The sequence below is a fragment of the Misgurnus anguillicaudatus genome, chromosome 19 (genome assembly GCF_027580225.2).
Source record: "Misgurnus anguillicaudatus chromosome 19, ASM2758022v2, whole genome shotgun sequence".
Lineage (NCBI taxonomy): Eukaryota > Metazoa > Chordata > Actinopteri > Cypriniformes > Cobitidae > Misgurnus > Misgurnus anguillicaudatus.
This window is the reverse complement of record NC_073355.2, coordinates 25,418,939-25,441,085: the sequence shown is the minus strand read 5'-3', so window position 1 is coordinate 25,441,085 and position 22,147 is coordinate 25,418,939. Positions and strand designations below refer to the sequence as shown.

General features: G+C 36.9%; 4 protein-coding genes across 8 annotated transcripts; 1 reads left to right on the top strand and 3 right to left on the bottom strand.

Moving 5' to 3' along the window:
• The first annotated feature begins 892 nt into the window (after positions 1–892).
• On the top strand, positions 893–4,917 carry rusf1 (RUS family member 1). Of its 3 annotated transcripts, none has more exons than XM_073857235.1 (15): positions 893–1,027; positions 1,259–1,411; positions 1,502–1,575; positions 1,802–1,916; positions 1,993–2,038; positions 2,111–2,143; positions 2,247–2,352; positions 2,739–2,840; positions 2,982–3,052; positions 3,142–3,326; positions 3,874–3,931; positions 4,025–4,089; positions 4,273–4,413; positions 4,521–4,586; positions 4,712–4,917. In XM_073857235.1, the coding sequence occupies exons 2-15, from the start codon at positions 1,261–1,263 to the stop codon at positions 4,795–4,797; spliced, it is 1,299 nt and encodes a 432-aa protein (XP_073713336.1). In that variant the 5' UTR covers positions 893–1,027; positions 1,259–1,260; the 3' UTR covers positions 4,798–4,917. The 3 variants fall into 3 exon arrangements, with proteins under 3 accessions (XP_073713336.1, XP_073713337.1, XP_073713335.1); XM_073857236.1 differs by having other exon boundaries at positions 1,256–1,411; XM_073857234.1 differs by lacking the exon at positions 893–1,027 and having other exon boundaries at positions 1,034–1,411.
• On the bottom strand, positions 4,799–7,288 carry LOC129436020 (uncharacterized). 2 transcript variants are annotated; one of them, XM_055193809.2, is made up of 3 exons: positions 7,040–7,288; positions 6,581–6,802; positions 4,799–6,492 (listed from the first exon to the last, which is right to left on the bottom strand). In XM_055193809.2, exons 2-3 carry the CDS (start codon positions 6,756–6,758, stop codon positions 5,624–5,626), a joined length of 1,047 nt encoding a protein of 348 aa, XP_055049784.2. In that variant the 5' UTR covers positions 6,759–6,802; positions 7,040–7,288; the 3' UTR covers positions 4,799–5,623. The 2 variants fall into 2 exon arrangements, with proteins under 2 accessions (XP_055049784.2, XP_055049785.2); XM_055193810.2 differs by having other exon boundaries at positions 6,581–6,799.
• Positions 7,289–8,460: 1,172 nt separating this feature from the next.
• kat7a (K(lysine) acetyltransferase 7a) lies at positions 8,461–17,295 on the bottom strand. 2 transcript variants are annotated; one of them, XM_055193804.2, is made up of 15 exons: positions 17,076–17,295; positions 16,514–16,655; positions 14,790–14,966; positions 14,033–14,266; positions 13,807–13,889; positions 13,630–13,716; positions 13,390–13,488; positions 13,148–13,258; positions 10,835–11,020; positions 10,559–10,648; positions 10,307–10,447; positions 10,112–10,205; positions 9,793–9,939; positions 9,590–9,696; positions 8,461–9,492 (listed from the first exon to the last, which is right to left on the bottom strand). In XM_055193804.2, exons 1-15 carry the CDS (start codon positions 17,088–17,090, stop codon positions 9,394–9,396), a joined length of 1,812 nt encoding a protein of 603 aa, XP_055049779.1. In that variant the 5' UTR covers positions 17,091–17,295; the 3' UTR covers positions 8,461–9,393. The 2 variants fall into 2 exon arrangements, with proteins under 2 accessions (XP_055049779.1, XP_055049780.1); XM_055193805.2 differs by having other exon boundaries at positions 13,169–13,258.
• Positions 17,296–19,123: 1,828 nt separating this feature from the next.
• g6pc1b (glucose-6-phosphatase catalytic subunit 1b) lies at positions 19,124–21,880 on the bottom strand. The gene is made up of 5 exons (XM_055180276.2): positions 21,565–21,880; positions 20,722–20,831; positions 20,531–20,630; positions 19,825–19,940; positions 19,124–19,647 (listed from the first exon to the last, which is right to left on the bottom strand). The coding sequence occupies exons 1-5, from the start codon at positions 21,780–21,782 to the stop codon at positions 19,130–19,132; spliced, it is 1,062 nt and encodes a 353-aa protein (XP_055036251.2). The 5' UTR covers positions 21,783–21,880; the 3' UTR covers positions 19,124–19,129.
• Between the last annotated feature and the right edge of the window lie 267 nt (positions 21,881–22,147).

The following is a 22,147-nucleotide window of genomic DNA, read 5'->3' as shown; positions in this document are numbered from 1 at the left end:
TATTTTAAAATAGTTTTATTTTAAATAACAATTCAAACAGAGCCTGAGTGTTAAATGTTATTGCATCTGTGATGTTCCATGTGTAAAATGAAGTGTGCACTGTGCAGGTATGTGTCTAAATATGCAGATATGCACTTTGTTTGAATCAGCTTAAAAGTTTTTATGTTTACAGTCTGTTTAAAATTGACAAGAAGTTACATGACTTTTAACTAAAGTTTTAGCAGTAGATAAAAAACATGCACTGGAAAGCATGCAACACAATACCACACCCTGTGTGGCACTAGTTGACTGACAGATGTTACATTTCCTTTAAAAACCTCAGAATTCTCAAAATGCATGCACAGACACGCATACATGCAGTAACATTTCAGGTCAGAAAAAAATCCAAAACTAAAGATTTTTTTTCAATTATAAGAAAAGAAAATTTCAAGGTAAGAAATGTATTGCTACACAACAATAAATTAGTTACAAATCTAATAAATTAAAAATATATATATGTGTGGGCGAGAAGCATTAATGACACATGGCATTTTGATACAAATCTGAATTACAATATACACTATGAAATGCTTTTGCATATTCAGCATAAACTACATGGCGAACTTAAGTTTAAAACGGGTTAAACACATTCAATGGTGAAAGTGCCTTAACCGCAGAAATTAAACAATTATGAGAATAAAATTACAATAGGCTTGTTCGACTTCATGTGGCGCTGCAAGAACTGACAGGCTGTTGACATCAAAATACCGCGAGAGCGATTCGAGGAATCATACGTAGAAGTCTGCTGCCGAATTGCTCTCGCGGTACTGTGATGTCATCTGCTTGTCAGTTCTTGCAGAGCCACATGAAGTAGACAAATAGCGCTCGAGATACTCTGATGTCATACGCAGATCGGTCTGCGCAGCGCATCAGTCAATCACGCCTACTAACCGCCTCCCCTTTATGTCTTGCCGTGATTGGCCCTACGTAAGATTTACATAAACGGGCAAGTACGTGATGACGTTGTGATACACGGAAGAATAATATGGTTGGTGATGTGGTCGATTATTTCGGAAATATAAGCCGTTGCTAATTTAACCCATTCAATTTTCATCCATAGCGTATTAAACTGTGTAAATACACAATATATAGTAAACAGCCATGACAATACATGGTGCAATGCGAATGTCCTAAAACAGTTTTTTTTTTTCAAAATAAAAGACTCCGCTCCTTTCATTATTGATTTCTGTTGGTACATGCTTTGATCCGAATAAAGCAGAGATGGAGGACTGTGAAGGGGTGATAGCGACGGAGCGTTATGGCTCACAAGAGTCCTGGAAATACCTTCTGAAGGATGGGAGGATGAAGAGAAAGAAAGATGAAGACGACAGCAAACTGGCAGGAAATTCACTGTCTGGAGCGTTCAAAAGTGAGTGACTAAAAATAAAGAGTAGAAAGTATTTTAAATAAACCCTTTGACAGATACATAATGATCTGATCTCGCCTCTTCTCTCTCAGAGTGTCTTCCTGCCACAGGGATATCCTGAGAGTGTCAGCCAGGACTATTTACAGTATCAGCTGTGGGACACTGTACAGGTTGGGGTTATATATTTATATAAACTTTATTACAGGCTCTAGACCCAACAACAAAATCTGCCACTGACCCTACTGCTGTTTCAAGATTGTTGTTGTGGAAAAACCCACAAGCCAAATATCTTGTGAAAATAAAACAATTATCAAAGTTTTCAGTGATACAATGTTTTACTGACACAAGACGCACCTGTACTATATCATATCCAAAACGTGTCTTTTATTTTCCTAGGCGTTTTCCAGCACTCTATCAGGCACACTTGCTACTCAGGCTTCACTTAGGGGTGTTGGAGTTGGAAGTCAAGAAGCAACAGTTGCAGCAGCCACAATAACATGGCTACTTCGAGGTATGCAAACAATTTACTGTTATTCATTTCTCAATTGCATACTTTATAATCTTGTTGTGTTGTTGTCTTTGTTCAGATGGAACAGGGATGCTGGGAAGAATACTTTTTGCTTGGCTCAAAGGGTAACATTTATCTCCTAGGCCGTCAGATTTTTTTTAATGTAATTGTAATTAATTGTGAAAACTGTATTTCAGGAACAAGTTGGATTCCGAAGCTAAAAAATGGAGGTACAGTACATGACGGACTGAAAATTTAGCATTTCAATTTTAATCAATTTTTTACTGTTATTAGAAATGAAGTTTTGGTCAATCATTATTGTCTCATATTTAGGCTCTTTGCTGATGTTCTTAATGACATCGCTATGTTCATAGAGATCGCAGCGCCACATTTCCCTCCCTTTTTCACCCTAATCGTCTGCATTGCTGGAATCTTTAAGGTAAAATAGCATGGTCATCCTCAGTTATTAAATATTTCTGAAATATATAGTGTATAGTAAGTCTTCCTTAAATGACAAGTTCGGTATTTTACACTTAAAGCCCTGTTTTCAGATATCAGTGAGTTTCACGTCTTTGTAAACCAAAGTTGAATGCATTTTAGGAAGGATTGTCCCAGTGCACCTATGCAGCCATTGTAGAGGTGGGGGGTAAAACAACAACCACCCGAAAATTCTCGGGCCAGCATCATGTGTCCAAATTTCAGTCAAAACCGTTCTATTTCATCATAAACAATCTGAAAACAGGGCTTTAAGTGTAAAATACTGAACTTGTCCTTTAACATGACTTTAATAAAAACAGGCCTATTTCTCTCTTTCTGTTATTATAGTCTATTGTAGGAGTTGCTGGTGGGGCAACAAGAGCTGCTTTAACCGTCCATCAAGCTCGCAGAAACAACATGGCTGATATCTCTGCCAAAGATGGGAGTCAGGTTGCTATTAGTCATGTTTTCTCAGAGCACTTTCCCAAACTTTTCCAGCAGAATTCCCCCTACTCTGGGAAATAAAGAGTCATTATTCAAGTCAGTGGTATCATGTTAATGTATAATTTCTTGGCTCTTTGTTCTGTAAAGGAAACTCTGGTAAACCTGGCAGGACTACTGGTGAGCCTGGCACTCATCCCACTCGTAACAGATAACCCTTCGTGAGTTCCCCTTGGATTTCAAAGCCATTCTCTGAATTGTAAATGAAATAGTGTACTGAATAGGTTTGGCCCTGTGCTTTCACTCTCAGGTTGACATTCATCTTGTTCTTCCTTTTCACCGTTCTTCATCTGTTTGCCAATTACAAAGCTGTGCGGTCTGTTGTTATGGAAACCCTCAATGAAGCTCGACTGTCCATAGTCCTACATCAGTACTTGCTTGATGGTCAACTGCTCAGTCCATCTGAGGCCAATCGGAAGGAACCTGTTTTCTTGTGTATGTCCTTAAAGATAACAAGGGCAGTTTTGAATGCATTTTACTTGTTTAAAGGGACACTCCACTTTGTTTGAAAATATGCTCATTTTCCAGCTCCCCTAGAGTTAAACCTTTGATTTTTGCCTTTTTGGAATCCATTCAGCTGATCTCCGGATCTGGCGCTGGGACTTTTAGCATAGCTTAGCATAGCCAGAATGAGAGTATAGTTTCTAGCCATATCTGCTTATGAAAATCAAAACTTTCAATTTTCTGTGTGTCTTAGTACATGATGTAACTACGGAAGAGTCAAGTTTTAAATAGGAAAAATATCCAAACTCTTTGGTTATTTTTAGGGCGATGCTAATGGTCTAATCAGATTCAATGAATTGTGCTGAGCTATGCTAGGAGTGCTAGCGCCAGACCCGGAGAACCAGAGTGGGTTCCAGAACGGTAGGGCTTAGATGTTTAACTCTAGGGGAGCTGGATAGTTGGCATATTTTCGAGGGAAGTGGAGTGTCCCTTTAATGCATTTTACTTCAACTTAACAAATTGCTGTTAAATTTTGCAGCTCTTCGAAGAACAGTTCCGATCAAATTGGGTGTGAGACTAGGAGACATTGTTAAGGAGTAAGTTTTTCTTTTTTTGATCCTACAGTAGTTTAAATTCACTAAAACCAGTTATTATTGCCATTGAAAATACTACTGACAATTTGATTTAAGCCAAGGAGAACTGCAGCTGGCATTGAAGAATAACCGCAAACCATACCTCATTGGAATCAAAAATGGTACAAAACCGTTCTGTGTTATACCTTTTACATTTTACTATTCAAACCGATGTTGAAAAATAATACATATGATGGTTAATGGTCTAAAGTGATACTAAGCAATTTCTGTGTTACTCAGAAAAGCAACGACTGTGTAAGAAACAGTTATGTGATGGATGTAGTGATAAAGGTTTTTCTTCACAGAAGCGGTTTGTGTATGTCTGGCAAGTGATGCGTCTGTGCATGATGAAATAATGGCAGCATGTCAGGCCTTGTGTCTCAGTACTGTGTTACACAATAACTCTTCACTGGATGGTGCACTCAAACAGCTCTCTAACATCAAAGGTGGCTGCATTTGAAGTTATAACATTAGTTACTTTTAGATAGTGCTGTTATTACTGCTACTCTGTATTACCTCTGTAATAAGTTACATTTCCTTTCTGTTTATTCAGACCCGTGGGAATTAGTATCACAAAGTCATAAGATGATTGATCAGATTTTTCAGACATTCCTAAAAGGTAATTTTAAAAAGAAGTTATATAGTTAACAAAACGCTTGATGTGTATGCAGTAAGCTATTAAAGTTAATTGGTGAGATAATATCACTGTGGGAAAGTTAACTTTATTCTGATTCTCTGTGCCAGAACTGGATCATGCTAAGTGGCAGACAGACCGGACACTATTGGACTGGAATGAGTGGCGTGTTGAATGGAAGAAAAAGAGGAGCTGAATCAAACTCTTATGAGATTTTTAATATGGAATTTTCATTTGGATGTTTAGTTCAGCTTTATATCTGTAAAGGATTTGCAAAAACAAAGCAAAGTTTTGAATAACAGGCTTGTGAACCAGTCATTTTGTATTCTTGTTTTGACTCATAGGGTCAACACTTAAAGGGAAACTCCACTTTTTTTGAAAATATACTCATTTTCCAGCTCTTCGGCTGACAGATAATTAAAAGTTGCAATTTTCTAGGCAGATATGACTAGGAACTACACTCTCATTTCAGCGCAACAATCAATGACCGTGCCGCCGTAACATGGCTGCAGCAGGTGTAGTGATATGCACTGCCCGAAAATAGTCCCCTGCCATTGAAAGTTACAAAGGGGACTATTTTCGGCTGCTGCGTATTGCGTAATATTAATGCGCCTCCTGCAGCTATGTTACATCAGCAAAGTCCCTGACCACCACGCTGAAATGAGAGCACAGTTCCCAGCCATATCTGCAAAAAAAAATCGCAACTCTTAATTTCCTGTCAGTCTTAGTACACAATGTAACTACAGAAGAGTCAAGTTTTTAATAGGAAAAATATCGAAACTCTTTGGTTATTTTTAGCGCAATGCTAATGGTCAGATTCAATGGATTATGCTAAGCTATGCTAAAAGTGGTAGCGCCAGACCTGAAGATCGGCTGAATGGATTCCAAAACGGTTAAAATCAAATGTTTCACTCTAGGGGAGCTGGAAAATGAGCATATTTTCAAAAAAGGTGGAGTGTCCCTTTAAAATTATTTTAAAAAATGTGATTTGCATGTCTTTTATCCTCTAATTCACAATTTTGTCATATCACTGCACCACAATGAATCTTCCTTAAGTGTCTCTTGAGATTCTCCGTTCGGTTGAATTTCCGTCCACAGAGAGAACATTTGTATGGTCTTTCACCTGTATGAATGCGCTCATGCTTTTTCAGGTCAGCTAAACGACTGAACCTAAAGTTACAGCACTTGCAAGCAAAAGGTCTCTCGTTCGAATGGCACACAAAGTGAGCTCCGAGACTGGATGAGTTTGCGAACGTCTTTCCACACACGTGGCAGCTGTGTGAACTCTCCCTCTTGCCACTGATAGTAAGAGCATTGTGAACGTCCACTGTATTCTCTATTCGTGACCTAAGTATGTGTTCAGAAAGGGCAGAGGTTGAATTGATCAATTTATGCGTTTGGTTATGGGAAACCACACTGGTAGAGGCAGGCAGCTGGTTGCGTTCATTAAATAAAGCAGCTTCAAGAATGCTAAAAGCAGGAGCATCTGTTGTCACATTGTCTGTTGTCTCTTCTGTATATGAGCAACCCAGAAGCTCTGGTTTTGATTCCACTTTGATGTTGCTTGAAGTTATGTTTAATGGTTTCTCAGGGTTGCAGGTCACTCCATTGATGCCAGGTGATGAACGGTTTGGGGATCTCAGAGTGCTACTCTGTAACTGTGAAAGTCTTTGCTTTTTTAAAGAAACGGCACAGGTTCTGTGTGGAGTATGACAGTGGTCCTCTACAGGAAGCTCATTTAAAACTAGCTTTAGATGGACAGGAGATGAATTCTCTTCTATAAATGACATCCTGTCACTCAAGCTGTCAGGCTGCTCTTTCTCTACCACTGATGATTCTTCATGATAAACAAGATCTTCCGCCTCAAGATGCTCCCCTGAATGAGTGTCATCTATGGGAGCAGAAACTTTTTTTCAAATATAAACAGGCATTACGCATGATGTTCATACTGACATACAGTAAAAAAAATATGCACATACCTGAATCCAGTGCCATCTGCACTTGAAGTTCTTTTAGCTTCATCTGCAGCTTGTGATTCTCCAGCCGTGTTCTGGCAGTTTCCTTCTGATATTCTGATACAGCCTGACCCATGAGCTGCAACACTTCCTGTACTGCAGCAGTAAGGAGCTCTGCTACATTTGTGACAAGGAAGTCCATTTGTGAAATTTTCTGATTGTTTTTTTTTTTTTAAATAGAGCCTGCTTTAAGAGAAAACATAAAATGAAGCTTATTAAAGTTGTCTCAATCTTGCAAAACCAAAACAACCACCATAGTACAGGGGCTAACGTAACAACATTAACACATTTACCTTACAAAATGCTATCACAACATAAAACCCAAATCATTATTTTAAAATTGACCGAATGTTTTCTTTTAAATAACAGCAAAAATCTAAATAATATAACATCATTCATTAAAATGAAACAATAACAACCGACCTCTGTTATCCAAAGGGTTAGAAATGAGTCTTCAGACGGTCCGTGACCGTGAGAGATTTAAACCGTTTAATCAAAAGCTCCAAAGCACTTCTCTCATGGTACGTGTACCTTCATAATGGATTAGAGTGTTGTTGGTTTTGTTTTAAGTGTATTTCGACAGACTAACATGGACCAAAGACCGTAACCACTGACGTCTGAGTTCCCGTGTTGTGAAACCGCTGTTTGGTGACGTATCAGGCTCTGCGCAAATCAGAACGTGTGACATAGAAGTACCGCGAGAGCTAAGCTTTTGATTCGATCCCGCGGTACTTTGATGTCACAAGTCTTTTGATCTGCGCAGCGTCGAAATGTATTCGAACACGCCTACTACTTCCTTTACTACGAGCGCGAGCCGCTTTCTGCGTAGGTTGCCAAATATTCAGTCTGTTATTAGGCCACGACCAATAAATGCAGGGTTCTGTTTCTTAATGTTTAATAAAATTGAAAGTGGTATTTTGTAATTACAACTGACTAATTTGTTGCTACTTACTCCATTTCTATGGTTTCATTGTAATTTTTTCAACAGTTTTTGTTTGCTACTCCTAAAGAATATGCTATAGTCATGGATGCTGTCCCCTCTGTGTTAAAATGCTTTGTAAGAATACATCTCCCCAAACCTCTTTGCAATATTTGAATCCCGCTGACACTGCTATTGGTCGACTTTGTTTTCCTTCTTCCTCTGTTAAACATGATAATCGACAGGTTCGCACTCTTTTTCAAAGGGATGTTGAATCTAGACCTCCTATAATAAGTTTTTGGAATAGCCGTGTTGATGGTTTGATATGGCATAACATTTGGAAATTGCCTCACAAATATTTATTAACAAATAAAGTTAAATAAATCTCTTATAAACTCATTCATAAATGTTAACCCAGTAAATATTTCCTTGTAAATAGATTTAAATGTGACATTGACATGTTTTGTACTTTTTGTGGTAAACATACAGAAACATTATTTCATTTATTTTGGAGTTTTCCTTATTCAAATCATTTTTGGTTAGATTTGTGCTCTTTTGTTAGACTTCATATTCTGCCCAGCTTTAAACTTTGTTTTGAAAAAAAAATATCTTATGATATCTCCTTTATATAAGGAATATTATTTGATAAATATGTTACTTTTGTTGGCAAAGTTTAGTATACATAAATGTAAATATGGAGATTATAAACCATTATTCTGTATTTTTCTATTAGAAGTTAAGCAATACCTAAATTCTATTTAGAATCTGATAAACAAGAAAGCTGCTAAATGTATTAATGTATGCAAGTATTTCCGTGTTTTTATTTAATTATTTTTTCTCTAATGTAAAACAGTGTTGAATATGTTTGATTCAAAAATAAAAAAGCTATGTAGTATAAGTTACTGAATTAACTCGGAGAACAAGACAGGTTTAACCAGTGACCAAATTTATTTTGTTGGATGGATACAGAAGCAAGTGCAACACATTTCGGCATTTCATATGACAGTTAAGCCACTATGCGAAGTGCATTAGAAGAAATCCTATTAGCTAAAACAAGCTAATCTGGTTGCTTACAAATAACACAACTGGCAACCTGAACTGCAACATAGCCAAAGCATGCTATAAACCTAGTGAAGCTGCCACAGGTTATTTCATTGAAGGCCTGATGGGATACTATATCAAATTCACTAAAATGTCTCTCTTAGAATAATACAAATTAAAGTTTTACTCTCACTTGAGCTAATGATTGTATTAAAATATATATTTTAAGTGCAATGACTTTGGTTAAAACTATGGATGTAAATACATATCTGGTTCAAAGGATAAAAAAAGTCAGGGACCCAATCAAAATAGGCAAACATGAGCAGAATCCCTTCCGTACATATCGTGCTGAGCTCACATACTAAATTTTCTTATGCCATCAATTGTGTAACATTGTAATGGCCTGTTCAAATAAATATTCAACAGTCATAAAGTCAATTCTTTAAAATTAAGTGATGCAGCATTGAAAAGCATGCTTTTTTACTGTGACATTAAACAGTAAAACAAACAATGGTACTCTCCTTCAAACGATTTGATAAGCTGGTGGATAAAATAGGTTGTAAGTTCTTGTATGCAGCAGCAGGTCTGTGTTTCTATGATGCTAACAGTGTTTAAAAACAAGAGTGGCAGGGTTAAAGTACAACTACTTGTAACTTACAGTCTAACCACACTATGTGACAAGTGTTTAATTCAATACAGTTAGGATTGTAACCTTACCTACTGTAACAAAAACGAAGACAGTTTCCCATATGATTTGCTATTCTAATGGTGACCAACACCTGCTAAACTACAGCAAAGAGCATGCTGATGAGATTTCTTATGTTCCTTTAGGTGGGCTCCACTTCAGGGCCGTAGGGTCAATAGTCTTGCTGCTTCCACGTTTTGTGTCTTTGGTTTTCCAATCATCAATCAGATCCTAAAAATTAGGCGAAAGCAACAAAAACTATAAAATTACATGAAAATACATTTACTGGTTCATGTGACCTAAATATCGTGTTTCACTACACGCATACCTGTCTTTTTAAAATCAAGTGCTTCCCTTTCCAATACTTTAGCATTTGGAGTGACTGTAAAGTGCTGACGATGTCTACAGGATTGACAGCCGTTTCTTGACTGATTTCTGTTTGCAAGAGTTCATTTATAATAGAATAAAAACAATAAGGACAATCACAAAATAAACACATATGAAAGATGCATTGTACTTAACAATACGCACCCTTAATAGAGATTTCTTTGCCCTGGAAGTTGTGAAGGTAGCGTAACAGCACTTCTTTCCAGTAGCTCCTATAGCTTATGAGGCCTAGGTCAGAGAGAGGACGCTCAGGAGAGCCAACCTTCTCTTCAACTTTTGACAGCAGATAGCCTGTAAATGTATCAGGCATACAATGAGTTAAAACAGGTAAGTGCGTGTAGTATTTATCACAAGACGGAAAGAGCTAATTGACCTCTTTGCAAAACCAGTGCTTTGTTTGAGCTCACACATATCAATGATATATAAAATTAATAGAAAGTTTACAAAGATCTGCTGCACTCACTGAAATCAATAAGCATCTTGCCATAACCCTGTCTCATATATTGTGGCATGGTCAGGATGCAGGAGACATTGTAGTTCAGAAATGAATTCTTTTCCTAAAATCCAGATAGGTTCGGATTATCTTTCGACATCACAAAATGATCACTTGCAAGATAATTAAAGCTTGTTAATGACTGGATTAAATTCAATCACTTACCTTGGAAAAGTATCCTACAAGGTGACAGCCAGTACTGTCAGCTTCAGTCATCACATAAAAGAGGAAAGGCTCCACATCATAATACAACGTTTTGTGGTCCAGGAAGAGCTTGGCTAAGAGGCAAAGGTTTTGGCAATAAATCTGCAAATGGCAAACGTAACTTATTTAAGCTCAATTGCTCGCGGAGTGCAAATTAAGTCAATGTTTCCTCCTTTCGATATCCAATTTAAGATCAAATACTGAAACTTCTACCTTGTTCTTCTTGCCGTCCACTTCAAAAACAGATATAGCCCCTTTTCTGTAAATCTCGTCACCTGGTGGATGTTTCCAAACACATTTGGCCTGATTGCAAGTGGTATGAGAGAGTAATGCATTTACATGTTTATACATTCCTGAAATGTTACACTGTTAAATGTCATGCATTTCATATTAACAGTAATAAAATAACGACCCAGGCGTTATCACAGAATTTTGAATAGTTCCTGGTTAATGTACCCAAAACTGATCATGAAAGATGTGTCGAGTTACCATGTGACGTCGCAGTATGGTCTGACTCTTCATGTATTTGAGGCAGAACTCGCACATGTAGAGACGACCGAGTCGGGCATACTCCTCAGGGTATGGCGAGTGGTACCAGGTATCCAGCTCATAGCGGCCAAACACAATGGTCTTTATCATGTTCCCACCCTCTGTGACCTGTCCCTGGAGCTTTTCCTGCAAGGACCAACGGGGGTGAAAGAAACACAGGTCTGACTGAAGGAAATAATGGTACATAAACGTTACAAACCCTAAAGCATACAATGTAAGATGGGTGAATAAAGTAGCATAAGATTTATCGAGAGGTTTTTTTCAGACTTTGTGGATTTAATGTGATGAATGTGGAAATTAAAGGTAGTAAACAAAATAAAATCCACTGAAGAAAATAAATAGGTGTATGTAATGGGATAGAATATCGATTTTTTATCTTAAAAGAATAGTTCAAACACAATTGAAAATTTGTATGTTTAAATATTAGACAAAAAGATCATTTTGCAATAATTTCTTAATTTTAAACAATTTTATAAAGCTTAAAAATCTTCCTAGGGTGAAACCTCAAGAAAAAAACAGCAAGAGTACAATTTTGCAAAGAGTATGGTTTTTGTAAATCTAGACAAAGGGTGACTACTTTAAAGACCGTAAAGCAGGGGTTTTTAAACTTTTTGATGGCAGGGAGCCCCACATATGATAAACCTTTAGTGAGGGACCCCTTTCCTAAAATATAAACTACTGCACTGCAAAAAAATCCATAGAAATTACAGTGTTATTGCAGCTGGGTTGCCGGTAAATTACCGTAGATTTAAATTTATGTTATTTACTGGCAAAAGTTTGTTCAAAGTTAAATACATTTTAAATATAAACAAGACCTGATCTCCACAGAACAAAACCATAAAACAACAGCCTCATGCAAAGCACTCCGGAAACCAGAAATCATCATCAACCTTTTTCTGCTTTTTGCTTCAGATTTTGTTTCGCAGAATGTCCCGCTTGATGCTGCTTTCCCAGTTCTACTCTGCAAAGACAAAGACCTGTAAACGTTTAATGTTCATTCAACCCTGAACAAAATGTTGCCAGTAAACAACATAAACTCAAATCCACGGCAACTTACCGGCAACCCAGCTGCAAACTTCTACAGAATTCTCCCACAGTGTGTGCAAAAGTCTTAGGCCACCATGCTACCATCAGATATGTTGTTTTTGCAATTTTATAGTGATCATATATAGTTATTTCTCAGTCTCTTTAATAGAATACAACCAGAAAATACAGGAAATGTGTATGTAGTATTAAAAACTGTAAAAAAAGTATAAGCTGAGCAATAGCAAGCAGCTGCAGGATCTCTTAAACCTAAATGAAATCCTAATTTCTAATTCTAATCAAATGACTTCAGTCTCCTTAAAAAAAGCTCAAGATGTGTTTCGTGCCAAGAGAGGTCTCACTAAATACTGACTGATGCCTGAAGAAGACACATTTAGTTCTGAAAATTGTTTTGTGTACATATTTCCTGTATTATATTGTTTGTGTCTTAAAAAAGAGTGAAAAACAAATATGGATGGACACTAAAACTTTGCCAAAACAACAAAGCTTGTGTAGGTGGCCTAAGACTTTTGCACAGTACTTTATATATATTTATACATTTTTATAAAGAAACATTTAAACTGAGTTAGATAAATAGTAATGGTGATATTATTAAGACAAAAAACTGTTTACAAATCATTGGCTACGCATAGACTTTCACAATTTTGCTTTGTCTGTTTTCTCTTGACATTTTCTGGGGAACCCTTGAAACCTTCTGTGGGACCCAGTTTGACAACCCCTGCCCTAAAGTATACATCGTTTGATTGATTTTAGATGCCTTAGTCTTGACATAATTCTTATAGTTTGTTACGTTTTCTATTGTGCTATAAGTGACCCTAAACTTTTGAACAATACTGTAGGTTTGTGGGAAACAGAAATGTGGTGTTTTTATGGTGCTTTGACATTTCAAGTTAAGAGCTAAGTAGCAATTGTGTAAATATGTGTATTGAGCAAATGTGTAAGTAAATATGGACACAATTAAAATGTTCGGACGAACTGTTCTTTTAAGAAAAGTTGGTATGAAAGGACAAATATTGTATGTTAGTTTGGTGTGACACTGATATGCCATGGATGAGAAATGTAGAAAGGTAGAAACTACAACGAGTCCAGCGTAAGCCATCAAACAACCCAGAATCCAGGGGTAAGAGCAGTCACCCTGGCTGCCATTTTACAGACTCTTGAGAAAGGAGAAAGAAACAGGGAGAAAATATGATGAGTTTTCTCTCTTACAAGATCATCCGAGGCACGTGCCTGGGCTTTTCTAAAGAGCTCCAGGTCATAGTCACTTGTAATGTTTTCCAGCAAAGGTTCCCAACTGCTGCCATGTGTCTGCCTTGGTTCCTGGAATAACAAAGATAGAAAAACTATTCAGTACAATGTCAATGAGACCTTCCATCAAGTGTAAACAGGACCCTAGATAAATAAATACACTGATGTATACATCCATTAATAGTGTAGGAAAAAATACTCACCGTGTACTTCTCCTTTTGCTCTTTTAATGGAACAGAACTTCTTTTTCTCCTCATCTCTGTCACTTTTTCCTTATACCGTAGCTGTCGCTCTGCTTGGGCCTGGAGGAAGGTTAACTCAGAGAATGTGAGTACATTATTACATATAATTTAACATGAAGTAAGAGCAAACCTGTAGCATAATTAGGGCCACAACCAATTTTAATAGTGAAGACATGCTAAATATGTAGTTTGGTGTTATACCTGCTGCCGAGCGGAATGTCGGTTCTCATCCTGGCGTTGTGATAGCGTCCTCTCCTCCACATGTTTGTCCCGAGAGCTTACCTTCACCTGAGCAAAAGGTTTCTTTGTTAAAACCTTGTTGCTTTAAAAAATATCATAATATCTCTAATCTGGCTAAAGTAGGCTAGTTAGCATTACCTTACACTCATCTGCTGAAAGGTTACGGTACAGCGGACATCCAGATATTGAAAAATGCCTTTCATGTTTCCCTGTTAAATGCCCTGAAAGATTAACAAGTTTGAATTGAAAATATTCAAGCATTGATGATATTCTGTTTTAAGTCTGCAGATAAAAATATAAGTCTACTAAACACATTATTAAAGAACACTTATTGTATAAAAGAAAAGATATTGACTCCAGTTACCAAGTGAGTTACAGCCCGGTGTGGGGCACTTCATGTTAAAGTTATAACTCTCATGAAAGCGCCTTCGTTTGGGCCGGTGGGCAAGGCCAGATTCTTTGAGTGACAGCTCCTTTGCCAGGCTCTCATCATGAGACACATTCGGGCTGGACATGTCAATGTCAGACTCAGAGGAAGCAGTGTTGCCTGTGGGAGTTCTGGGTGGAGATTCATCGTGGTCTACACTTTGTTTGATGTCTGCGTGATCAACATAATGAATGTATTAAGTCTATAAGCAGTTGGATAAAATTAAAATGATAACTGCAACTACAGCAGAAGAGAAAATAAAAACATTGTAAAACAAAAGGTTAAAGTAAGGGTATACAGTAGCTTTAGATGTTTTCATATGATACATTTTAGGTTATGTATACAGTATATGAACTATTATTAATTGATTATTGATCTTGTTAAAATAGCTTGAGTGACTATTTAGAAAAAACTGTTTATTAGTTAACAATTTTAGGGTGAATTTGTCTGCTTAATGAAAAACAAATGGGCGTGCATAAAAATGCATGCCACAGGATATGACAAAAAGAAAAAAAATAGACATAGAGTAACATAAATAATACAGAATTTTTTATGTCCTATTAAAGTACTATGAAAATGGCATAACTGGGACACAGCTTATGATCTACATAAATGAAGGACAAAAACAAGAAAGAGCATGAAGATACTGAAACAAGAAAAGGCATGAGTGAGGGACCACATGATTTACTCCTACCTCTCTCTGAAATCTCCCCTTGTTGCTCAGTGTCTGAACCCGAGGAGCGACTCTGCCGCAGAGGATATTTCTTGGGCGAGACTGTCGCCCCCTGCTGTTGACTACGAGTCACGCGGCGGGTGGAAAAGTTCACCACCTCCTCTGACGCAGGGGCAGTGTTTCTCACAGGACTGGAATCTACAAACAAAGCTCAAATGTGTTTGTTTGTTCATTTTAAGATGAATCAAAAATAAACCATGGTTTCCCTTAAAAATTTATTTACCATAGTGTTATTAAAGTTAAAGTGTAGTAATCATGTTTTTTGGATTGCTATTTGTATGCTTACTTCTAACCAGTGATGACTGCTCTTTCGAGGGGCGCATGGTATGTTTGTTGCAAAAACAAAATATATGAACATATGTGCATCACGTGTCTTGTCAAAATACGTGCCTGCAGCACACGCATCGAAATGGTTTATAATAAAAGAGACGCTCACGTTTATAAAATACTCCCAAGACACTTACTTGACTCTAAACTGGCAATCACGAGTGTCTCTTTAATCATAAGCCCTTTGGATGCGTGTGCAGCAGGCACTTATTTTGACAAGACGCACAATGTACATGTTTCACATGACGCACCGAACACATATTTTGACATGACGAGCTAAATACATGTTGTGACGAGCTTCGCATCATGTGCTTTTTGAAAAAGAAGTCACTGTTGTTTTCTTCAGGTCATTTCAAGGTTGCCATTTTAATTCATTTGTAGTAAAGCCATGGATAATTTTCATAATGGGTTATTATAATGTTAAGTAGCCTACCACGGACTGATCACAGTTTGTACTACCATAGCTTTACCACAAATTGTGATAAATCTGTGGCCGGTCTCACAACCACATTTACGGAAAAGTGTAAACCGTGTGAACAGAATCGTACTGGACTAGTCTGTCATGTCACTCATTACTCTGTGTCATTTCTTCCCTAGTCGTCCTGTGTTTGTTGTCCTGGAGCACATGGCCTTTGTTTTGACTGCCTACCCATGCTCTCTGCTGTCATTGTGGTGTCCACCCTGCCCTCCCGTCCCTTGCTAATTATCTCATTATTAGTTCATGTCCCTCAGCTGTCCGCCCTCATTACCTCCTCATTTATTTCCCTATATATTGCCCTTGTTTTTGTCTTCTTGTGTTAGACAGTGTTGCTAGCGCTGCTTGTTAAAGCCTGTCTCAAATAGCAGTCTAGTTGTGTCCTGTTAAGCCTTGCTGATTTTTATTTTGTCACCTGCCCTATTAGGTGCCAGGTCTATTGCCTTGTCCTCTCTTCCGCCCTCATCCATGTCCTCTGCCCCTACTGCCCTCTCTTCTGCTCGCATATCTGCTTCCCTTAGTACGGTGACGGTGGAGGCTCGTATTCCCCATTACTCCAGCCATAGCCCTTCTATCTCTGCCTGGAGAGAGCTGAGCTAATAGGTAAACTATGGTAAAAATTTTTAAGGAATTTGTTTAAATGCAAAGCATTCTTTCTACAAGACTGAAGCTGTTATAACAGTATAACTGAACTTTAGAGATTATATAATGCATTTTATGTATTTTACGATGTCAAGAAATATAAAAAACCTCTGCATGTTTTTTACAACTGAGGTAATAAAACTTTTCACATCAGTACTTCGTGTCAAATGATTTGCTCATTGGCCAAACATGTGTAATATGCGTGATAATGTAAATGTAATTCACGGTATCAGTATCGTACCTTTTAAGTGGCAGATGAGTCTAGTTGAGGAGCGAGTGAGGCGCGTGTTTCTAACTGTATGGGCGTCACTCTCTGAGCTGTCTGTATGCTCAGCAGAAAAGTCTGAATCCTCCGTACCATCTGAGCTACTGCCAGCATGTCTCTAAATGTCCAAAAACACACCAAGATCTAGCTCAATGACCCAATACAATTCTTAATGGATAGACAAAGAATCACACAAAAACTACGGTAGACGATATTATTCATTGAGCGGTGGCCTCAATATACACTTAATGTAAAAATGAGTGTACAATAAATAAAAAATATCCACTGGGTTAGATGCTTTTATATTCTTAGTGGGTGATTCAACATGCGAAAACATCATACACATTCTGGTAATTACAACAAAAACTGTAAAACCTTCAACAAAGTAATAGAAAGTATTTGTGTAGAGTAGACTTTAGAATGGGCATCCAGCAAGCAAACACCTGAGTTTTGTTTGAGGGGAGCAGGTGAAAGTCCGGGATGCTGAGCACAGGTGCTATATAAACATGCGCAGCTGGCCTGAAAGATGCAGTCCTACCTTCCGCCGAGGCATCGCGCCTTTCACAGTAATTCAACCTTCCGGCAGTCGATTCGGAATTTTAATATCTGCCTTATTTCCTCATGCAGTTACATAAAATAACGCGGCCACAGGTTGAATATGACAGGCATGCATCACAGGAAAAGTGTACAGTGAAAGACTAGTGCCTCATCGCAGACTGTCACAGGTCATGACTGCGCGCTTCTGTTTACACTCTTCAGCACTTCCGGTGGAACATTTTAATCTAAAGGTCTTTTAATAAAAATTACAAACATGAAGAAATAACGATTATTTTAAACAAAAAAATATTATTTATTTTTTTAGCATTCTTGTTTTATATTGTATACAAAAGTTAATCCTATAAAAACCTTTTTACCAACATGCAGTGTTGCTGCAACTGCAATAGTCCGGTCACTAGATGGCGCCCCTACAGTGTTGTTTTTTACAAGAAAATCACCGCCTTTGTATATTTAAGCTTTGCGTCAGCGTTTGTCCCCAAATTAACACTTACATTCTTAAACTTTTGTTCCGTTAAACGCACGTGTAACACACTAAATCATAACATTGCTTTCGATGTCATTACATGAATTTTCGTGTTAATGTCTGCTGTTCTTCTTTAGGTTTATTCTCAGGCCAAAGCAAAAAAAAAAAAAAGAGAAAAAGAGAAACATCATGTAAAGGTGGTCAGTCCATTTAATTATATTGTATTTGCATTTGTTTAACTGAAAAACATAAATTAATCAACTTTGCAAAACAAAGTAGTTGGGTATTTCCCAGAATTCGGGCCTACTTATGTCCCCAGGGTGCAATTCTATTAAAAACGAATCAAATCTAATAAATTTAATAATAAATAAATAGATGCTAATAAATAGACTTTTTATGGCCGCTCTTACTAATAATTTTATCACATTTTATTGGTGTTTTGTGGTACAATATTGATGTTTTGGTGTTGTCGTTCACCAGAGTTTTCACATGTCGTTCCATATTTCAAACATTATTTATAACAAATTAATAAAAAATATATGCATATGAATTAAATGTTACTTGAACTTATAAACTACATGCACAGATTAAGCATATATATGCATTTTGTACTTTATTTTGCCCATGGTTTAGCTGTCATTACCAACATGCTCTGCATAAAGGGACTTTCCCACTGTTTTTTCATCAAAAGTTTATTTGATAGCCATGATAATCTAATGACATAGTGGATCACCTGGTTTTCAAGCTGCAAGACTGATGCCTTGATGTCTCTTTATTCTTTGTGTTGGGCATGTATACTTATTATAGCTTCATTACCATATATGTTGTATTTCTGTATTTTTAAACATTTTAAAAATATTTTTATCACTTTAATAGTAAAAATGGTGTACATTACATGTAGAAAGCTAGCTACACTTGCTTAGTCATCATCTTAGCTAGTAGGGCTAGTTTTTTTGACAAAAATATAGTTACCAGCACAGTCATTACCAGCGCAATACATATTTTTGCCAATAAATAATGTATAAATAACAAAAGCATCCTACAATTATACATTTCTGACAACGTACTAAAAAGTTTTGATATATGGCATTCACTTAAAATAAGCTAAGATTCCAAGCCAGGGTAGATTGATGAATCAGAAATTTAGATACGTAAATGACTATAATTCATCTTGCATGTAAAAATCTCATTAAGTTCAAGATAAATTAGATTACATGTGAAACCACTAAATGTTTTAAAAGCACTGATTTATCATTTAAGTTTTCTTTTTTACATATATTGGATGATGTGATGGTAAAGACACATTTACTTGACATAGTTAAGAAATTGGCAAAAAAATCAGAAATTCCCTTATCTTATGGTCTCAACCAAGCTCATACCGTTGCTCCTGACTTGAGGACTGATAATTTGATGTATACCAATTTGTCAAATTTGGAATTTTTATTTTGAAAATTGCAGCAACCCAATTTGGCCCTTAATCTGAAAAATACCCAGTTATATTAAATCCATTGAAACTTGTAACATGCAAGCAAATTCATTTTGAAGTACAGACCTATTGAAATCTCAAAGATTTAATGCAGTTTTATTCTCTGGTATACATTCGCTAATGCACTTATGCAGTAAGGTACAACAGTAATTGTTGTCAGAGGTATTGTAGCACTTTTACAGAAGGACAGTAAGTAAAATACAGCACGAGTGCTTGTAGGTAATCTAAACGAGTCTATGAGACTCAAGATTGGCAATGTTGCTGCAGTACAAGTCAACCTGTAGATGACGCTGTTTTCACCACTCTTATGTTTTTCCATGTCACCCTGACTAGGCAAATTAAGACTCAGCCCTAGGCCAAACAGAGCACCAGCGTTGCGCAGGAGGCCAGCAAACGGTGTAGTATCGAGATGGACCCATTCAGACTGAATGCACCACTTCTGTGCCTTTATTAGGCTCCAGTATGGGTTTATTGAGACAGCGTCCAACAGGACATAAAGCCCCAGGGCAACAAATAACAGACAGAGGATGGTTTGCATATAATCCTTCAAACTTGCTGAGTAGATCCAGGAAACTCTGTTAAAAGCTTTGGCCACAGCAATTCCTGTTTGGGTAAAGATAAAAGTGAGCCATTACTAATGATGCATCCAGATCAGGGGCCATTAATATTACAAATGAGGTATCATCTGCAAATTATTTCCAGTGGCTATTTAAAGTGAATAGAAGCTTAAGATGCACTTATGAGAAATATGTGAAATAAGAAACATGTTTGCCAACTAACCTGTAACAACACCAGCAATAACCTGATGTGGAAAGTGAGCAGCAATAAAGACTCGAGAGAGACTGACACACACCTGCACACACCAGAACAGAGTCCAAAGAAGGCCCTGCAAGCACCTAATGCAAAGGGAGAAAACAATAAATGTGATAATCTATACTTTCATTCTTAAAAGGTTTTAGTTTTATTGTTGCATAACTTGTGTCTTTGGACACAAACTGCTATTTGATAATTCATTCATTTGTAAATGTTCTTAACTTGTTTTTTATGGACTAATTTGTGTTTTTTAAACTCATCTATTCGATCCCAAATCACAGTGAGATGTTTTATTGAGGGTCTAATAATAATTGTGTCAGTAATATTCTCATCAGTAACACATCTACCCACAATACACTGTGTGTTTACAAACCACAGCTTGTTTATGGAGATAAAGCAGAGCTGCTAAGATAAATAAGTTGACTACTTCGTAACTAATGAGGTATTTCCGTTGATTGGAGTGTGTCACATTATCTTTTAGCATTTTTTTACTACTCCCAGATCAAGTCCACAAATTTCCTTCCTTCCTCTTGAACTCTCAGTTAAATTTGGAAGACTTTATGTGAGATTGAAGAAGGTTTTATGCATTCATTTTATACTAGACCTCTTAGGAAGTAATCCATATAAGTACTAGTAAGTGTGGATTAGAAAGCTGCAGAACAGAACCCCTCACCATCTTTTCAAGGGGTCATCTCCCTGCAAAAATGGCAGCAGTGAGGTAACCATGGCATAATGAACTCCTGCAGCTCCCATTGCATGACCAGATGGACTTCCTACAAAAACAGACAGAACCTGCGGTGAAATCTGCTTTTGATTCAGTGTGTAAGTCTACTGTATATAACTATAATGAGAAACATGACTCACCAGGGCCTGTCTCACAGGTCATTGGGAACTGTTTGATTTGTGGTACAGTTAAGTTGCCATAATAAACAGTTTCTTTAACCCACCAATAAGGACGCTCCCCAAACATGAGCCTGTTTAGTAATTCAATAAATAAGTCTGATTAAGAAAATGCTCCTGCTTAATTGCTGGAGATAAATGCCCTATGTTACTCTTAGATTTAAACAAGATATTGCAACGTCCACTTGGAATTATTCCAAACAATTGTTTGCCTTTATAATATATAAAAAATCTTAAATATATGACCCCGGACCACAAAAGGTCAATTTTTTTAAATTAAGATTTATACACCATCTGAATGCTAAAAAAATAACAACGTTTTCAATTGATTTATAGATCTTACAGGACAATATTTGGCCGAGATACAACTATTTGAAAATCTGGAATCTGAGGGTGCAAAAAATTTTTTTAATATTGAGAAACTAGTCTTTAAAGTTGTCCAGATAAAGTTCTTAGCAACATGATAAATAAATGTTTTGATAATTACTGTAGAAAATATCTTGTAAATTTACAAAATATGTAAATATAAACATTTACAAAATAATATCATAATATTCATAATATCATAATATTAATATATAATATATTATAATATTGTAAATTTGAAAAACCTGATCTTTTCTTAATATTCTAATGATTTTTGGCATAAAAATGGATTATTTTGACCCATACAGTGCATTGCTGGCTATTGCTACAAATATACCTGTTCGAATATACCTGGTTTTGTGATCCAGTGTCATAATTGTAATATAAAAGAAATTAATAAAAAATACAACGTATTTAATACTGTAATAAATTGTCACTTACCACTTGAGGACCAAATTGAACCAGTCTCCTACTACGGCAACCCAGACCAGCTTTACTCCCACTGCTGTTTGCAGGTGAAACCAGATAGGGAAAAAGAATAGAAAAGTTGTACGCAGGTCTGCTACGGTAGACACAAGTGCAAACCAGCCCTGAGCATGACTATAATTCATCTGCAGGTATAAAGTACTGCTTATCTCATAACCATACAAGACATCCATTGTTATTTTAAGTTGTCGGTCTTTGGGAAAAAAATGTTTATCTTAACAGGCACAAGTTGCTGAAAAATCTTGTCATCTTATTTTCAGGTTTTTGGCAACATTATATCCACATTCTCAACCAAAAGATGAGCTGCACAAAGCTACATCTGCTCCTTTTATTCGTTCACTCAGATGGCCAGTCACTGGGCACCACCTGAGCTTTGGACTCTCTGGTGTAAAGGGAAAATGGTCACCAAACATTAAACAGTGGTCATTAAAGAGGTGGCCTGTATCAAGCATGTGCGTGAAGAGGTTGTGGGAACTAAATTTAGCTCTCGATTACAAGAAAGACACTCACAAGTTGAATGGGGTGATGACATGTCTTG

Coding starts and splice junctions, on each gene's coding strand:
- rusf1 (XM_073857235.1), top strand. CDS start 1,261: ATGGAGGACTGTGAAGGGGTGATAGCGACGGAGCGTTATGGCTCACAA. Junction 1,412..1,501: donor GTCTGGAGCGTTCAAAAGTG/AGTGACTAAAAA, acceptor TCTCTCAGAGTG/TCTTCCTGCCACAGGGATAT. Junction 1,576..1,801: donor AGCTGTGGGACACTGTACAG/GTTGGGGTTATA, acceptor TTATTTTCCTAG/GCGTTTTCCAGCACTCTATC.
- LOC129436020 (XM_055193809.2), bottom strand. CDS start 6,758: ATGGACTTCCTTGTCACAAATGTAGCAGAGCTCCTTACTGCTGCAGTA. Junction 6,493..6,580: donor GCAGATGGCACTGGATTCAG/GTATGTGCATAT, acceptor CTGCTCCCATAG/ATGACACTCATTCAGGGGAG.
- kat7a (XM_055193804.2), bottom strand. Junction 13,717..13,806: donor TTTCAGCAGATGAGTGTAAG/GTAATGCTAACT, acceptor CCTTTTGCTCAG/GTGAAGGTAAGCTCTCGGGA. Junction 9,697..9,792: donor CAAAGAAATCTCTATTAAGG/GTGCGTATTGTT, acceptor TCTTGCAAACAG/AAATCAGTCAAGAAACGGCT.
- g6pc1b (XM_055180276.2), bottom strand. CDS start 21,782: ATGGATGTCTTGTATGGTTATGAGATAAGCAGTACTTTATACCTGCAG. Junction 20,832..21,564: donor TTCAATTTGGTCCTCAAGTG/GTAAGTGACAAT, acceptor ATTACTAAACAG/GCTCATGTTTGGGGAGCGTC. Junction 19,941..20,530: donor GATGACCCCTTGAAAAGATG/GTGAGGGGTTCT, acceptor CCTTTGCATTAG/GTGCTTGCAGGGCCTTCTTT.